The sequence below is a fragment of the Anolis sagrei genome, chromosome 4, assembly GCF_037176765.1.
Source record: "Anolis sagrei isolate rAnoSag1 chromosome 4, rAnoSag1.mat, whole genome shotgun sequence".
Classification (NCBI taxonomy): Eukaryota; Metazoa; Chordata; class Lepidosauria; order Squamata; family Dactyloidae; genus Anolis; species Anolis sagrei.
In genome coordinates this window covers 207,028,052-207,044,598 of record NC_090024.1, presented here as the reverse complement: position 1 = coordinate 207,044,598, position 16,547 = coordinate 207,028,052, and the positions used below count along the sequence as shown (strand labels likewise).

The following is a 16,547-nucleotide window of genomic DNA, read 5'->3' as shown; positions in this document are numbered from 1 at the left end:
GTATGTCTTTCAAACATCTAGATGCCAGGCCCCTTGACATCCAGACCTTCCCACTATGTAAAAAGCCTTGCTTCCTTTGCATGGTTTGGCGACATTCGCAGACCTTAAGCGTGTGTTGGTGACAAAGCCTTTCTCACCTCACTGATATTAAAAAGTGCTCTTTTAAAGAAACGAACTACTTCATGTCTGTAAGATAAACCAAACCATTTTGGTTTGGTTTAACATAATGTGTATACAGAATTAGAAACACATATGTCCATCAAAGAAGGGATTTCAGTCACAATGAATAAAAAGTCAGTTATTTGTGGTTTACACAATGGACACATTGATTCTTGATGCCTTACGGCTTGTGCTCTCTCTCTATAGCCTATGTGTATGTCACAAATTAGGTTTTTACTGGTGTTATTTTGCGCAGTGCTTGTGATAGTGTGAAACCTCAGATTGTTGTGGGAAATTTTATTTATTTATTTATTTATTTATTTGACTTGTATGCCGCTACTCCCAATTTGGCTCGGAGCTACTCCCAATTTGGCTGTACTACTTTACAGCAGTAGATTAAAACAATACAATTAATTTTAAAATACAATAAAAACAATAACGGACATAATCCCGAGTTATTCACCCATCGAAAGCTGTCGGAAGAGAAAGTTTTACAGGCTTTCCGAAAAGCAAGTAGGTCTCAGATAGTTCAGGTTTCAACTAGCAAGGCATTCCATAAATAAGGGGCTACAATCGAGAAGGCTCTCTGCCTAGTAGAGGACAGATGATAAGTCCGGATGTTGAGGACTTCAAGCAAATTTTGGTCTTCGGACCGAAGTAATCTCTTCGGTCCGAAGCAATGGATGTTGCCGCTGCTCAAAATCAAAAGCCATCAGTAATGAAATGCTGGCAGTAAATCTTAGTTACAGTCGGGGAACATCCTTAAGGATGAATTTACTTTGGTGTGACATTTTGAGAAATGGACTAAAACTAGACATGCAAGATATGCAAGCTGTGGAACTAGAATGACAAATGTACGATCACTGAAGAAAGGATGCTAATTGGGATGAAAAATAGTGGGATGAAAAAAGAGGAGCTCATGAGCATGTGGAGGAGGCTTGGCATGGTCAGAGAAACAAGAATTAATGCAAGAATGGACTGTAACAGGAGAAAGACTTTGGTACTTAAGGGTGATGCTGTGAGTAGAATAGAGCATCTGATGCTGAGGCAGCTGACAAAAAAACACACAATATAAAAGTCATAAGGCAAACTGCACTGACTGATAAACAGGAACCAAAAAGCAGTGGAGAAAATGTCACAGTGCTAAGGCTGGCAGCTACTGTTGGGACATTGGCCAACTGGGTCTACAATAGGACTGGACTGCTTACTATTAAATTGTGACCCCAGGGACCCAATCTAGGGTACTCCAAATTGAGAAATGTGTAAAAATGCCAAACAAAACAACCTCCAAAACCACTTAAGTAAAAGAAAAAACAAATGAAAAAAATGGTTAAAATTCCACTTTCAGTGTATTTATTTTAAAATCTTGGGTGGTATTCTGTATTTTGGGAGACTTTACTCTTGAACCTGTGGGGAAGCTATTAAATCATGATTTTGTGAATCAGAATGTGAATACTTTGGTTGCAGGCTTCATTGCTTTTCTTTCTTACTAGAATGTAAGTGGTACCACTATCATAATGGATTTCCAGCTATTTTCTGTTTCATATTGGAGTTTTCCTTGAATTGTGTTAGTACAAATTGTTGCTAGCATTTCCATTCAGGATCTGTTGTGTTAACTGGCTGATGTTCAAGCTGGCAATTCTTTTTGGGATTATGTGTCTAACTCATCTCTGACTCAGTAGGGTGTTTCATTCCTTAAGACAAATATTTGTCTGTTGAAATTATTCACTGTATTAAAGAAGCGCTTCAAATACAATTATTGGCATTGGTTCTGAGGATTTCTATCATGGCATTTGATTTCAGTTAATCTGCACTTCTTTTGTACTGCCTGCTGTTGAATTGGGCCTCATGAGACACAGTTTTAGTAAAATGTACAACTTCAAGAGAAGGAATGAGGAATACTTGCTTTTAAAACATTTGAGTTTGGTGTGTTCAAAATAGCAATTTACTATTTATCAAGTGACTTCGTAGGTTAGGTTAATGTTTTGATTAACTATTTGTATGTGTAAATTATGCATTCCTTTGGTTGTGAGTTTTTTGCGCTGCATGGCCATGTTCCAGTAGCATTCTCTCCTAACATTTCACCTGCATCTGTGGCTGGAAGCTTCAGAGATTCTGTTGGCGGTGAGGCAAGTGGGAGTGCATATATACATCTGGGATGTCCAGGGTGGGAGAAAAAACCCTTGTTTGTTTAAAGAAAGCATGAATGTTGTAATTAGTAAGATTGAATTAGCATTTGAGTACCCATGAAGTATGCAAAGTCAATCAGTGAGGGTGTCTGCATAGAGGTAGCCTGGCCTTTGTTGCTTAGAGGCATCCTCTGTTTGGGGGGTGCTAGCTAGCTCTTGATTGCTTATTGTCTGGAGTTCTCCTGTGTCTGGGTGGTGTTCCATATTTACTGTTTTTGGGAGTCCAGAAAGCCTAGGAGGGAGGGCTTCCAATTTGCATAGATGTACATTCCTTTCCTTGTAAGAAAAACCCCAGCATTCTATTTCAGCAACAGTAATTAAACTGAATTTAGCAAAACTTTCGACCATGGAAAATATTTTTTTGGGTTTTTAACTATTTCATAAGAAAACTTTCTGTGCTTCCGTATAATGCTTGCTTTTTGCATATGATGTAGTTGTAAAACAGGTTGGTTTTCAGGGCTCAGTTCCAAATTTGCTGTGGTCACCTAATTCTTGAATCAATATTTTATGTTTTAGTTTAGTCATTTTTCAGTTCATCTGTACTGGTGTATTCAAATTGGATATTTGTCATGAAAATGTGGTGCACTGTCGGTGCTTTGAAAACCTGAGACTATGAGGGTAAAGTTCTTGTCCAAAGAATGTGACTAGATGATGGAACTACTTTGCAGTTAACATAAGTATTTGGAGGATTGTACAGCAGTGATGTTTTTGTGAACTGCAACTTTACATGGTGTACTACTTTTGAAATACTTATATTCAGAAAGAAAATGAATAAAATGAATGTTTTGAAGTTTTGCCAGTTTATAGAGTTTTTGGGGGAAAAATCTAGTATCCTCTTGTTTCATACTTGTTACATGTAGAAATTACTGTGAAGGCAAAATACAGATTTGTCATTTTTAGTATTAGGCCTCTTGCTTACATTGCATGCGTTTGTGGCAAAATATAAGTTTGATGTCGGTGTATGAACAGTGCAGTTTGTGTTTTTAAGTTGAACTATTTTTCATGTTGAAAATTTGGCTGTGTGAAGCCCTATCTGGCTGTTCTTGGCCAGATATTCAAGCCATGTGGATTTACTTCCTTATTAAAAATCTGTATGGTCTATTTAAGATCTGGATGGCAATTATAAGAAGCGGTCCATAAACTATCAAAACTATTAAGAGTAATGTATTGTCGAAGGCTTTCATGGCTGGAATCACTGGGTTGTTGTAGGTTTTTTTCGGGCTATATGGCCATGTTCTAGAGGCATTCTCTCCTGACGTTTCGCCTGCATCTATGGCAAGCATCCTCAGAGGTAGTGAGGTCTGTTGGAACTAGAAAAAAGGGTTTATATATCTGCGGAATGACCAGGGTGGGACAAAGGACTCTTGTCTGTTGGAGCTAGGTGTGAATGTTTCAACTAACCACCTTGATTAGCATTTGATGGCCTGGCAGTGTCTGGGGCAATCTTTTATTGAGAGGTTAGATGTCCTTGTTTGTTTCCTCTCTGTTGTTTTGCTGTTGTAATTTTAGAGTTTTTTAATACTGGTAGCCAGATTTTGTTCGTTTTCATGGTTTCCTCCTTTCTGTTGAAATTGTCCACATGACAATTTTGAGTAAACTCAGTGTTCTGAACCTAATGAATAATCACCATTCTTCTCTCTATTTACAGATGGCTCACTGTGTGACCAAGGTGGAACTGTCCATATCCTGTGACAATCTGATTGATAAAGATGTTGGCTCAAAATCTGATCCTTTATGTGTCTTGCTCCAAGATATTGGTGGAGAGCAGTGGACTGAAGTAAGGATTCATTTATAGTAACTGGAAAACTGCTAGAAACTGTGGATATGGATTGAGTCTACATTAGAGTTGCTAAATGTTCCTTGTGTCTTATTTAACATGAAAGAAGACACCAACTATCTTGTATTTTCAGATATCAAGCAAACATATTGCCTTACAAATTGCACCTCATTAATTGTGTGTGTGGCTCGTGCTCACTCTTTCAATTCCATACAAAGAGGCACACTTGGTTTGGCATCATCAGTAAGATACATTCCCTCTGCTATCTTGTCATCATTGTGTTTCCAAGGCCATTGGATTCCTATGAGATTTGAGTCTGAAACTCTTCACAAATTGATTTCCTCTCATGAGACTTTAGATAGGCCTTATGATTCCCAGATCTAGAAGGGATACATTTCTGGTCGTTGTGTGGATACACAGAATGGCAAATAATAGCAAACTGTGTTGAAAAGAAAAACATCTGGCTCTAAATTGCTACCTACCACTATTGTTTATTTTACCATATAAAACCATTTTCCTCAATATTAAAACTTGAAAAAGTAAAGTTAGGGGTTTTGTATACATTGCACTTTAATGTATGGCTTGTGCTAGTTACAGCAGCAGGCCATTTTTAATAGGAAACTTCCCTATTCTGAACTGTATTATTAATTTATCTTAGTGCTCTTTACTTTGATTGGCAATAGGTGTTCAGGGTTTCAAACAAGAGTTTATTCCAGCCCAGTGTGGACATGCTGCTAAAGTTAAATATGTATGGTTATATAGGATCAACCCCCTATTATGTGAAAGAATATATTAAGTTTCCCCCATTTTCTTGTTGCTACAGTTGGCTCGAACAGAAAGAATAAAGAATTGCCACAATCCTCAATTTTCAAAGAAGCTACTGATTGATTATTATTTCGAGAAAGTTCAAAAACTGAAATTTGGTGTGTATGACATTGATAACAAATCGTATGACTTAAATGACGATGACTACCTTGGAGGGGCAGAGTGCACCTTGGGACAGGTACTTGAAAACAAACATTGTCACATGCTATATTTATTTATTTAGTTTGGTTACATCTCTGCAAACATGAGGTCCAAAATACTTTATAGAAGTAACTTGTACAAATGTCAGTTTTTAGTTGCACAAATAAAGAAGCAACAAAATGTTAGAAGGCACAAGTTAGAATCTTACCCTTCTTTGGGGGCAGGGGAATCAAGGCCAGAAGACAGTGCTTGTTTGTTTTATTGTTGGTGGCAGTAGTTTTAGTAACTATAAAGCCAGTTAGGTTATACTACCCTGTGACAATTTCTTATGTAATATCTTGAGAGATGTGTTTCCTCTCACACCCGTTTCTAGACTAGAAATAGAGATACAGGAACTTCCAATAATACAAAAGGTGCAGCATGACATCTATCTATTTTTTCTATACATAAGTAAAAGTTGAAATCTGTCCATCATTCTTTTATATTTACGTCGGTAACTATCTGGGCAAAGTCTTTGGAAATCATGATAACTGTACATTTCAAACTAGATAAGTAGTTATGATAGAGGTCATACTTTGTATATTATTAGGCTTCTTGACAATAAATAGCCATATTTAGGTTACAGTGTAGCATTTAATAGGATAGAACATACAGTAGCACATATTTTTCCTTGTATCATTTTCAAAATTTATGAAATTTATGTCTTTAGATTGTATCAAGTAAAACATTCACTCAACCTTTAATGATGAAGAAAGGAAAACCTGCAGGAAAAGGCACTATTACGGTAAAAAAAACCTCCCGTTTCTTGCTTTTTTATGAATGTAGACAGTAAATAACACTGCTAGAAAGTTTAAATAATACTGCTTGCAAAATCAATTGAAATTTAATATACCTGGAGTATATTTCTTGATTATAGTTATTTACAATATCATGTAGTTATACCTTAAGACCGTCTTACAAAAAAGTAAGTAGTACAAACAAATAATTGTAATATTGAAATACTATCTAAGGCTGGAGTATAATAAGTTTTTTTTAATCTGTAGATTTCTGCAGAAGAAATTAAAGACACTAGAGTTATTTGTATGGACGTGGAAGCTCGGAATTTGGACAAAAAGGTAAATTGTGTTTCAAAAGTAACTTATGAGTCCATTTCATAATTATTGAACCAACAAGGTAAATAGCTGTATGTTTATATTTATTTGTACCAGGGATAAGGGCATTACCCCTGCCTTCCTCCTCCTCCTCAGATGTCTCACTCTCTGCAATATCGGAAAATTAGGAACTGAAGGAAAATTTCATGGGGTTGGAGTAGTATTCTTATTTGAGGTTAAAATCCTCATTTTTGTGTGTGTGTCCCTGTAGTTATACCTCTAGGCAATGCTCTTATTATATCCAAAAGAATGACACAAAGTAGTATGCAAGCTTTGCAGTTTCATTGAAGTCCTCATCACAGAAAGCTGGGAAGAAATGTAGCATGTATACAGGCAATCCCCAAGTTACGAACAATATAGGTTCTGTAGGTTTGTTTCTTAAATTGAATTTGTATGTAAGTCAGAACAGGCACAATTTTAAAGTGCAACTCCAGCCAAATGCATGTGTATGTGTGTGTGTATGTAAATATGTATTAGCTTTGGATAGCATAGGGAAGGATTAACACCCCTGTGGTGTTTGTTTTGCTCTCTGTGCCCCTGTTCAGAAAATTTCACCTCACTTTCTGTCCCTGTGACAGTTGGATTTTGACAAAAATTGGCTTGTTTTGGAAACAAGGATTGATGAGAAAGCTTCAGTTGAGACACCTTTTTCTCTTTCAGGAGTGAATTTCCCTTCAGAGGGGTAGATTCCTGTTATCTCATCTCCATTCTTAACTATGAGTTATTTGTAAATGAAATGTTTGAAATTCTGACACTGCCTATAAAATGTAATGTATATGTATGTGCATATTACCAAAACCAGAGACTGTTTTAAGTGGATGCATTGAGCAGAAACAGATAAGTCCTGAAATGTCCATATATACTTTGCCAATAGTATTATGTATGTAATATGTGACAGAAGGATGTGTTGCTTCAGATTTAGATTTCTAATGTTTCAATGAACAAACAATGTATATTTTTCCTGTGCAGGATTTTTTGGGCAAATCTGATCCATTTTTGGAATTTTACAAGCAAAGTGATAGTGGAAAATGGCAGCTTGTCTATCGATCAGAGGTAGGATTTTATCAGCCTTGGACATTAAATGTTGTTATATCTTCTGGAGGAAATACATATCTGGGAGAAAATTAAATTGTAAAATTATTTTTAAAATTTGTTTTAAAAAACAGAAAGCAACAGAAAGCTATTTCTTTGCCAAAATTAGGCAAATATAGCTTGTGCACAAGCAGAATTTTCTCACAATGTTTTTCTACTTGTGGTTCTTACCATCCAATCTGTTGTCAGTTCTTACTATTGGTGCAATAATGAGCAAGGCAGCAGAGATGTCTGGAAGGGAAAAACTAGATAGGCATTTTGTGTCTCTCCCGGTGTGTGTATTTGTGCCTTCAAATGATATACGCGCATGCGCGCACACACACACACACACACACAATGTGCCTTCAACCCTATTCATTTCATATGATTTTCTTAGGCAAGGAACACTCAAAGGGAATTTCGTTCTTTTCTTTCTTTGAAATATACTCTACAGCAGGCATGGGCAAGCTTGGTTACGCCAAGTGTTTTGGACTTCAACTTCCACAATTCTTATCAGCCTCAGGCCCCTTCCTTTCCCCCCTCAGCCACTTAAGCAGATCCAAAAGAAATCCAAATCCAAAAGCTTAGCCGGCTGAGGGGGGAAAGGAAAGGGCCTGGGAATTGTTAGGAATTGTGGAAGTAGAAGTCCAAAACTCACAAAGGGCCCAAGCTTGCCCATGCCTGCTCTACAGGATCTGGTATTCATTGTGGGTTTCTCATCTAGGGACAATTCTGCTTAGCTTCCATTATCAGATGGGATCTGATGCCTTTAGAATATTTAAGTCTATAACAGCTGTTAATTCATGTAGAAGTTAGCTGACCAAAATCTCATACTGGAGTCAAACTGGATCTCCATTTGAACCAAATGCTCAAAACTTTTCTTTAGGTAAAAGTAAGAGAATATGCACATGCATTTATGCGCACATAGCCCTACTTTGTTAGTCGTCTAATGTCCGTAATGTTTGGCACAAACATTCTCACTGGTTAGTTACAATATTTAAGTCTAGGAACATAAAGACAGAAAGTTAACTTTTGCGCTTGTCACAATTGCCCAATTCAACAATAAATGCTTTTGAGTTGAATTTAAAATAAAACACCAAATGTATAAATTTGAAAAGTAAAGTTGTCATAAAATACTCATGGAGAAATCCTGTATAGAATTTTAGAGATGAAGAGGAAAAAGCATTACACTTTTAGCAATATACTTTGATTGTGATTGACATGTTTTTGCAGGTAATTAAAAACAATTTAAATCCTTGCTGGAAAAAATTCAGTGTTCCTCTGCAGACTTTCTGTGGTGGTGATTTCAACAAACCAATCAAGGTAATGACAGTTGTTTTTCCCCCCTCAGTATTTTAAAGAAGAACACAATTTTTTAAAGTAATGTCAGAAATAAAACTGCATGAACATGTAGGAGCTCAGTCAGTTTGTCATTGTATTTATACCAAAGTATTTGGTGGTCTTATTCCTTCCCTACCCCACTTCTTCTTCCTTATTTCTCAAATATATAATGTAGGTGCTAGCATGTAGTATATTGTGTCTAGTGGGAGTTAACTCCTCATACTACCCATGATAGATAAGGTTCACATGGTATTCAATGGTATTCGATCTTTATGGTTTCTTGAGACCCCTCTGCAACTTTTCTTTACTTTCATGTCCCTGCATGAGGAGCTAGAGCTGATAGAGGGAGCTTATCTGAGCTCTCCCCAAATTTGAACCTCTGACCTGTCGGTCTTAGTCCTGCTGGCACAAGGGTTTAGCCCATTGCGCCACCGAGGGCTCCATTTTATCCTGGGTAATATGAGGAATTACCCATTTACCGATGGTATGCCAGCGACTTCCATCATTCCATTTTCTCTTCACTTCACTTACATTTACTAGCAGCTATTCTCTCCCTCCTGTTCTTTGTTTTCTTAAGTATATATTTTTCAGTATATATTTTTTCATAGTATATTCACTGTGGACAACAACACAATTAAATTGTTTTTAAAATAAGAATATAATCCGACACACTTAAGAAATTTTTTTCTTGAAGAGCAAGATTGTGAAGAGCTAAATATCAACTTACCTTTTCCAAAGTAAGTCTGAAGTATTGTTAGTTCTGGGGAAAACTTGTAAATATGAACTGAATGTACTTGAAATGCCATTTTGAGAAGGTTCAATTTAAGATGTTTCTTTTCTTAAACCAAAGAGTTGTAAAGCTTTTAAAAGCCTTTGTAATCTGTTCCTTCTCACTTTACCTCAAAGTATATTGTGCAAATTTATAATAAATTACCTTGTTGATGCTCACAAATAAATCCATGTAATAGGTTATCTACTTTTTGGTAAAACTGGTAGGCCAGATGGTTAACTGCACTGTAATTTAGGATTTTGTGGACAAATCAACCACTGCCACATGGTGGGCTTTCTGTTTTGTCTTCAATAAATAGAAATGTTTAGTTAAATGAAAGATGCCAATACAAGTAGGTTTATTTATTTAGTGTCAAAAGCATTACATAAATAAATATAAAAACTGATAACGTAGAAGGAGCACAAGCGGCTAAATAATTTTAGGCCAAAAACAGGCAACAGCAACCGCATTGTCTGTAGCTTTAAACAATTCTTCCTCTGTGCCTGAGGCAAGGCATTGTGGACAAGCATGCGGAGTTGTTGTTCTGCTCTGCAGTTGCACAAGGTGGAAGATTCTTTTAGGTAGTGCCATTTTGCCAGGTTGTCTTTTGACCTGCCAATTCCACTTCTGAGTCTGTTCAAGGACTTCCAATTTGCTCATTCTTGGTTTGCCCCTGGAGGAAGACCCTCATGGAGGGTCATCCATTTGGGATTTCCTGGTTTAGCTGCCCAGAGGGAAACTCTGGGCAGCTGGTGGAATACTAAGAGAAGTGCTGGTACAAGTAGGTGTACAGCTATATCACTGTAGAGTAGTGATAGTAACTTTTAAATAGCAGATCAAATGCAGTAGATAAAATAGAATTAGGCCTTCTGATGGCAACCGTTGGAGGAAAACATGCAGGAAAGGTTGACAAAATGAATGCCAGATAAGAAAAAAAAGACTAATTATACGATAAGACTAAATAGACAAGGTAACGTTCATTCCATCTCATAATAAAACAGCATGCTGCTCTTTCTCAAGACATTTGGCGAAGTTCTGGTTATACTTGTTTAATTAAGGCTACTTGGCAGAAGCTGAGTCATACTTTTATACCCACACCAAGAAAATGAATCTGTCAGAGATTTTTAGTGAAAAATCAGAAGACATAAATATCAAAGACTTTCTCAACTATTTCCTAATCTCAAACCTTCCTTCTTGATGGCTGTTGGAAAATTGGTAAAGGTTTTATAATCTATATATCACATATCCAATGTGAAACTGAAGGTGCATACTGTAAATACTCATGTTTAAATCTAGGAATTTTCGGCAAAAATGACCTATGCTCTAGCCTTTTACCACTACTCAACGAAGGAGACGGTTCCTAAATGACTTGGCATAGACATTCAGTTCATAGTAGAGTTGATGTTTGATTCGAGCTTGCAGATTTTTGCATGAATGGATATTATCAGGGAAAAGTACTCATGCAAAGTTCTTACAAATAACTGAGAACTTTGGATTAGATAGTTATGCCCTGACACATTTTGCTGTTGGGTGACTTTCCCCCCCTGTTCCTATTTGTTCTTCTTTTTGCATATGCATGCAGGGTTGCTTGCTTTTGTAACTGGATTTTTACTTAATTTTTAAAATCTTGAAGCAACCATTTTAGTATATTCTCCTTTTATTTGCTTTGAGTTTGAGTTGCCTTTCTGTTGCATACTAAACAGGTGAGTACATCTACTCCGGCTCAAACACTCAATTTGGGGTGTCTCTCTTATATTAGGTTACAGTTAGTGATATGGATGACAGCACCAGTTCAGATTTGATAGGGGAGTTCACATGCATCACCGCAAAGCTGTTGGAAGCAAGAGACCAAGTGGTGAGCAACTGCAATTCTACATTGTAAAGTCCCCCCTTCCATTGGCTATCGTTTCTTTCCTTTCAGGTGCACTGTCATGATTATGATAGTGATGGGTCACATGATTTGATAGGCTCTTTTGACACTAACCTGTCCCAGCTACAGAGTGCAAGTGGCAGTTCTCCGGTGAGGTTTTACTTTTACATTTTTTTATTAATTAAACAAACCAACTGCAAAGAAAAATGATAGATTTATTCTAGTTTCCTTCTAAAATTACTTGTGGATTTGCCTATTGCTGCAGTATGACATAAAGAGGCAGATTTGTACCCCAAAGCTTCTGAAATAATTCTTTTGAGAATATTAAGAGGTGTCCTCATGTGTATATGCTTTTTGTTCTATTTTCTGCTGTGTGGATGGCAACCTGATTTCTGAGGACCTCAGTCAAGTAGATATTAGCAAATAAAAACAAAACTATAGCTGAATGGCTATGTTTGTCCAGACTCCCATAGCACTATAAATCAATGTTAAAAACCCGATGTGGTTTTGGAAATTTGAAGACTGGGGATCCCTTTAGCTTTTCCCAGCCGACAGACTGTCAGCACTGAATCAAATATAAAAGAAATCTAACAAATCTAACCATATCATTTATGGCATTTTACAAATGAATTAATGCATTCACAGTTCCTGCCCTTGGTTTCCTTGCAATCTGAAATATTTAACCATCTAAAACAAATAGCTTGTCTTTGGAGATCTCTAATACAGTCGGCCCTCCATATCCATGGGTTCTGAGTCCATGGATTCCATGAAACACAACTTAAAAATATTCCGGGGAAAAAATTCAAAAGGCTGACCTTCTTTTTGCCACATGCCAAGGACTATGCTTATGTGTAGCTGTACCCTTCTGTAGACTCCCACCATTTCACAGATCCTCAGGCTCTCTCTGACATTTGTCTGTTTGGTTTGCCATTTTATATAAGTGATGTCATTTGCATATAATGAGATTTGAGCATCCACTGATTTTAATATTCATGGTGAGGGTGGTCCTGGAACCAAACTCCAGCAGATGCTGAGGGCCTGTTGTATTTTATTTGTTTTTGTGATTCCAAATGTAAAATTATTGTATAGCTGTCTTTATTAGAATCAACTATACAACAGTCCTAGCTAAATGTTCCTGGAACCCAAACATAAAGTATTTCACTCCATTTTTTAGATGACCCACGAATGTGTTTCCCTGTGCAATGTGCACAGTGTTTTCCCTGTGCAATTTCCCAGCATCCATTAACACTAATTTTGTTTCTGCTTGCATGGATATATTTATTTTCTGTTGTTCATTCTAGCATTTTAGCCTGTTCAGTATACAGATGGCAAACATATAGCAATTCCTCATATCCACTTAAGAACTTACTTTATATATTACAAGTTATTCAAAGCAGTGCTTATGTAAAAGTTTTACAACTTGAATTGAATTCATAGCTCACATAATCTTTGTGCCATGTGTTGCTTTTCTCTAGGTAGAATTTGAGTGTATTCACCCTGAAAAGAAGAGAAAGAAAAAGAGTTATAAAAACTCTGGCATTGTTAGAGTGAAATCGTGCAAGGTAGGAACCATTTCATGCAGGATGAAGAGGGTCCCCCCCCCCCCCCCCACTATTTTATTTCCACTATTTTTTTTCCACTATGTTGTTGTACAAGTTGTAATTATATTGTCTTCTTTCAGATTGAAACCGAATATTCTTTCCTGGATTATATCATGGGAGGCTGCCAAATTAATTTCACTGTGAGTTGTCATCTATTTATTAACAGTGTGAGTTAGGGTTAGCGTTATATGAGGGGGGAGGGCCAGTTAAATGGTACCCTTATTAAATGATGAAGAAAAGCATGCTTGCATTCAATGACAGTGGCTATATCCACATATAATGTGTTTGCATACACACACATCTTGTAAATTGAATTCATACCATCAAGTAAACTGTTATGGGTAACCTAACAGCTTTTAATGAAGATACTTAGTTTGGAATGACAGGAAGGCTAACTTTCAGTGAGTTGTGCTAAGTTTACCATCTGTATTGCTGAATTTCCTGCAACAACTGTATTTGATAAATGTCGGGATACAAATAAAGATATTATTATTATTATTATTATTATTATTATTATTATTATTTGTTACCATTGCACACCTTGATCAACTTTTTGGCTTTTGGAGTGGATATTTTAGCAACTTTCTGTATTGCTATTCTTTCTGCTTGAAGTCATTTTGTATGATGTATTGTCACCCATCCACTTTTTCGAGTTTATCTTTACTTATTTGTGGTCTTTTTTTCCTTTTTGGCAGGTGGGCATAGATTTCACAGGGTCCAATGGAGATCCAAAATCACCAGATTCTCTTCACTATATAAGTCCAAATGGGATAAATGAGTATCTCACTGCCATCTGGACTGTGGGGAGTGTGGTCCAGGATTACGACAGGTGTGCTAAACAAATTTAAACGAATCCATCTACAAGCTTTATAAGGTTGTTGTTATTTTGAGTTAAATAATGTCAGTGTTCTCAGACATAGCTGACTGTACATTTCATAGTCAACTTGAATGATTTAACTGTTGGACTACGATTCTGGAGACCAGGGTTAGAACACCCCCCCCCCCCCTTAGCTATGAAACCCACCAGTAGACCTTGGGGAATTCACACTTCCTCAGCCTTAGAGGAAGGCAATAGCAAACCTCTTCAGAAAAAATATTGCCATGAAACCTTGCGATAGGTTTGGTTTGTCTTGGGTTGCCATAAGTCAAAGGCAACTTGACGGTGTACAGCAGCAGCAACAATAACTATCTGAATATACTGTTGTTGAGGAGGTGATCTCCATGCTACTTTGTCCTCCATGTTACTATAGTTTTTTGCTCTTCATTCAGACAAGAACCTACATTTCTTGTCTAGCTTCTGCCAGTCATCATCATCATCTTACTGATTTCAGCAAGTGTAAAAGTTGTAGCAGCTATGTTAAAAACAAAAAATACCATTGTTTTTTGTGAGATGACAGTGAATATTAGCAAAGCAGTTTCTTTTTGAGTTTTGAACAGAAGGAAAAGCCAACTCTATTGTAGCACAGTTTCCAGAATTCAGTCTCTTTGGTTGTTATGATTTGTTCCAGTACAGCAGCACACAGTTTCTTCAGTGTGCATCAATATTAAATATAGATTCATTTTGTTTAACCACAGTGAAAACAACACAAACATAATGTATTGATTTTTATTGTTACTTTCTCCTTCAGTGATAAACTCTTCCCAGCCTTTGGATTTGGAGCTCAGGTACCTCCTGACTGGCAGGTAAATTCCTCAAATCAAGTATTTTTGTGAGCATTTGACTGTCTTTGTCTATGTAGTTCTCTAATTTCTCTATTTTCTCAGGTTTCACATGAATTTGCATTGAACTTCAATCCTACCAATCCTTATTGCCAAGGTAGGTATTTATTTTTCTTTGTGATCTAATAATAAACCAATAGAAAGAGAATGAGGCAAAGATTCTTCAATTAAAAATTAAAACAGGCACAGGCATGCTTCAAATAGTTCTCTCAGGATAAAGTGATTGAGTGTCCTGAATATAATATTGATATGGTTCCTCTTAACAGTAAATTGTGGGTTCCTCTAGCATTGGAGTTCTGTGATGATAGTTGCTAGACAGTGGGTAAGAAACAAAGATAAACAGCTGTATCACAAGACTAGAATTTGTGCTACTTGACATGCAGTGGACACATCTGAAAGTGTCCATTGCAGTTGCACCCATACCTTGGGAAGTCGGTGGTCCACGTACTTGTTACGTTCTAGAATAGACTACTGCAATGCACTCTATGTGGGGTTGCCTTTGAAGACTGTTTGGAAGTTTCAAGTGGTCCAACGGGCGCCAGCCAGATTGCTCACTGGAGTGGAGTACAGTGAGCATACAACTCCCCTGTTGTGTAAGCTTTACTGGCTGCCTGTCTGCTACTGAGCACAATTCAAAGTGCTGGCTTTAGCCTATTAAGGGCTAAGCAGTTCTGGCCCAACTTACCTGTCCGAATGTATCTCCCTCTATGACCCACCTTGGAGACTAAGATTGTCTGGGGAGACCCTGGTCTTAGTCCCACCCCGCTCGCAAGCGCGATTGCTAGGGACAAAAGACAGGGCCTTCTCAGTAGTGGCCCCTCAACTGAGGAACTCCCTCTCCAATGAAATTAGATTGCCCCCCTCCCTGCTGACCTTCAAGAAAAAACTAAAAACATGGCTCTGGGACCAGGCTTTCAGTCAATAAATGGGACAGTACAATAAGAGACTATAAAATAACACAGTGACGGCTCGGACTGACCCTGGAATATGACCTGAATTGTATTATTTTAATTGATGTTTCAATGTTATGTTTTAATTGGTCTGTGTATATATGCTGCATCAAATTGATGCCTTTGTAAAGTTGCCCCGAGTCCCCTTCAGGGTGATATGGGTGGGATACAAGCATGGCAAATAAATAAATAAATAAAGTGTCGAGAAACATGGGAGGGAGTGATGTTTGTTGCTGTATGCCTCATTTTCTAAAAGGAGGCATAGTACCCAAAAGTACCCAAATGATACCGTTCTATTTGAGGTCAACCCCCCTCTTTCCATAATATTCTGAGGTATGTAACCCAAAAACTTTAAACAAATAAACAAACCCACTGTATTTAGTGTGAATTGTCACAGTATGTGTATTCAGTTCCTCTCTATCTTTGTTTCTTTTACAATTTTCACACCCCTATTTCTTCCTGCAATCATCACTTACTGTTAAACTAAAAAAATCTTTCTAGAGCCTTAGTGATAAATGCAATCAGAAAAACCACCCTCTGTAGTCAATTTTGACTTGGATTAAAGGTGCAAGATTTGGAGAGTGTCTTGGAAGCTTTCCTCCACTTAGATTTTTTGGTTGGCTAGTGTTTATACCTTGAGGCTGGTATTTCTAAGACATACTACTTTCTCACTGAAAAGCTATAGATTTTTTTAATCTGTAGAGTTGTAGGGTTAAAATAATACATTGCAATGGTGCTATATTTGATTACTTAGAACAGTGTTTTTCAAACTCTGCTCCGTCAGATGTTTTGGACTTCAGCTACCACGATTCCTAACAACTGGTAAGCTGGCTGGGATTTCTGGGACCTGAAGTCCAAAACATCTGGAGGAGCAGAGTTTGAGAAACACTGACTTAGTGCAAGCACCATTATAGTTTACCACTTATTTCTAGGGGAAATAAATGAAAGAAAGTACTTAGGGAGAAACAGGGTGAGCTCTCGCTG

The 16,547-nt window shown here is 37.2% G+C and overlaps 1 protein-coding gene across 5 annotated transcripts in view; it reads left to right on the top strand.

Moving 5' to 3' along the window:
- Window positions 1-16,547, top strand: part of LOC132773270 (RNA-binding protein 12-like) — a 54,345-nt gene that overhangs the window by 30,261 nt on the left and 7,537 nt on the right. For all 5 annotated transcript variants that reach the window (XM_060772415.2, XM_060772412.2, XM_060772411.2 and 2 more), the window contains 12 exons: window positions 3,997-4,125; window positions 4,949-5,128; window positions 5,801-5,875; window positions 6,135-6,206; window positions 7,212-7,295; window positions 8,547-8,636; window positions 11,345-11,443; window positions 12,769-12,855; window positions 12,975-13,034; window positions 13,590-13,723; window positions 14,523-14,577; window positions 14,659-14,710. In XM_060772415.2, coding sequence (XP_060628398.2) covers window positions 3,997-4,125; window positions 4,949-5,128; window positions 5,801-5,875; window positions 6,135-6,206; window positions 7,212-7,295; window positions 8,547-8,636; window positions 11,345-11,443; window positions 12,769-12,855; window positions 12,975-13,034; window positions 13,590-13,723; window positions 14,523-14,577; window positions 14,659-14,710 — 1,117 coding nt within the window. The remainder of the gene's footprint in view (window positions 1-3,996; window positions 4,126-4,948; window positions 5,129-5,800; window positions 5,876-6,134; window positions 6,207-7,211; window positions 7,296-8,546; window positions 8,637-11,344; window positions 11,444-12,768; window positions 12,856-12,974; window positions 13,035-13,589; window positions 13,724-14,522; window positions 14,578-14,658; window positions 14,711-16,547) is intronic.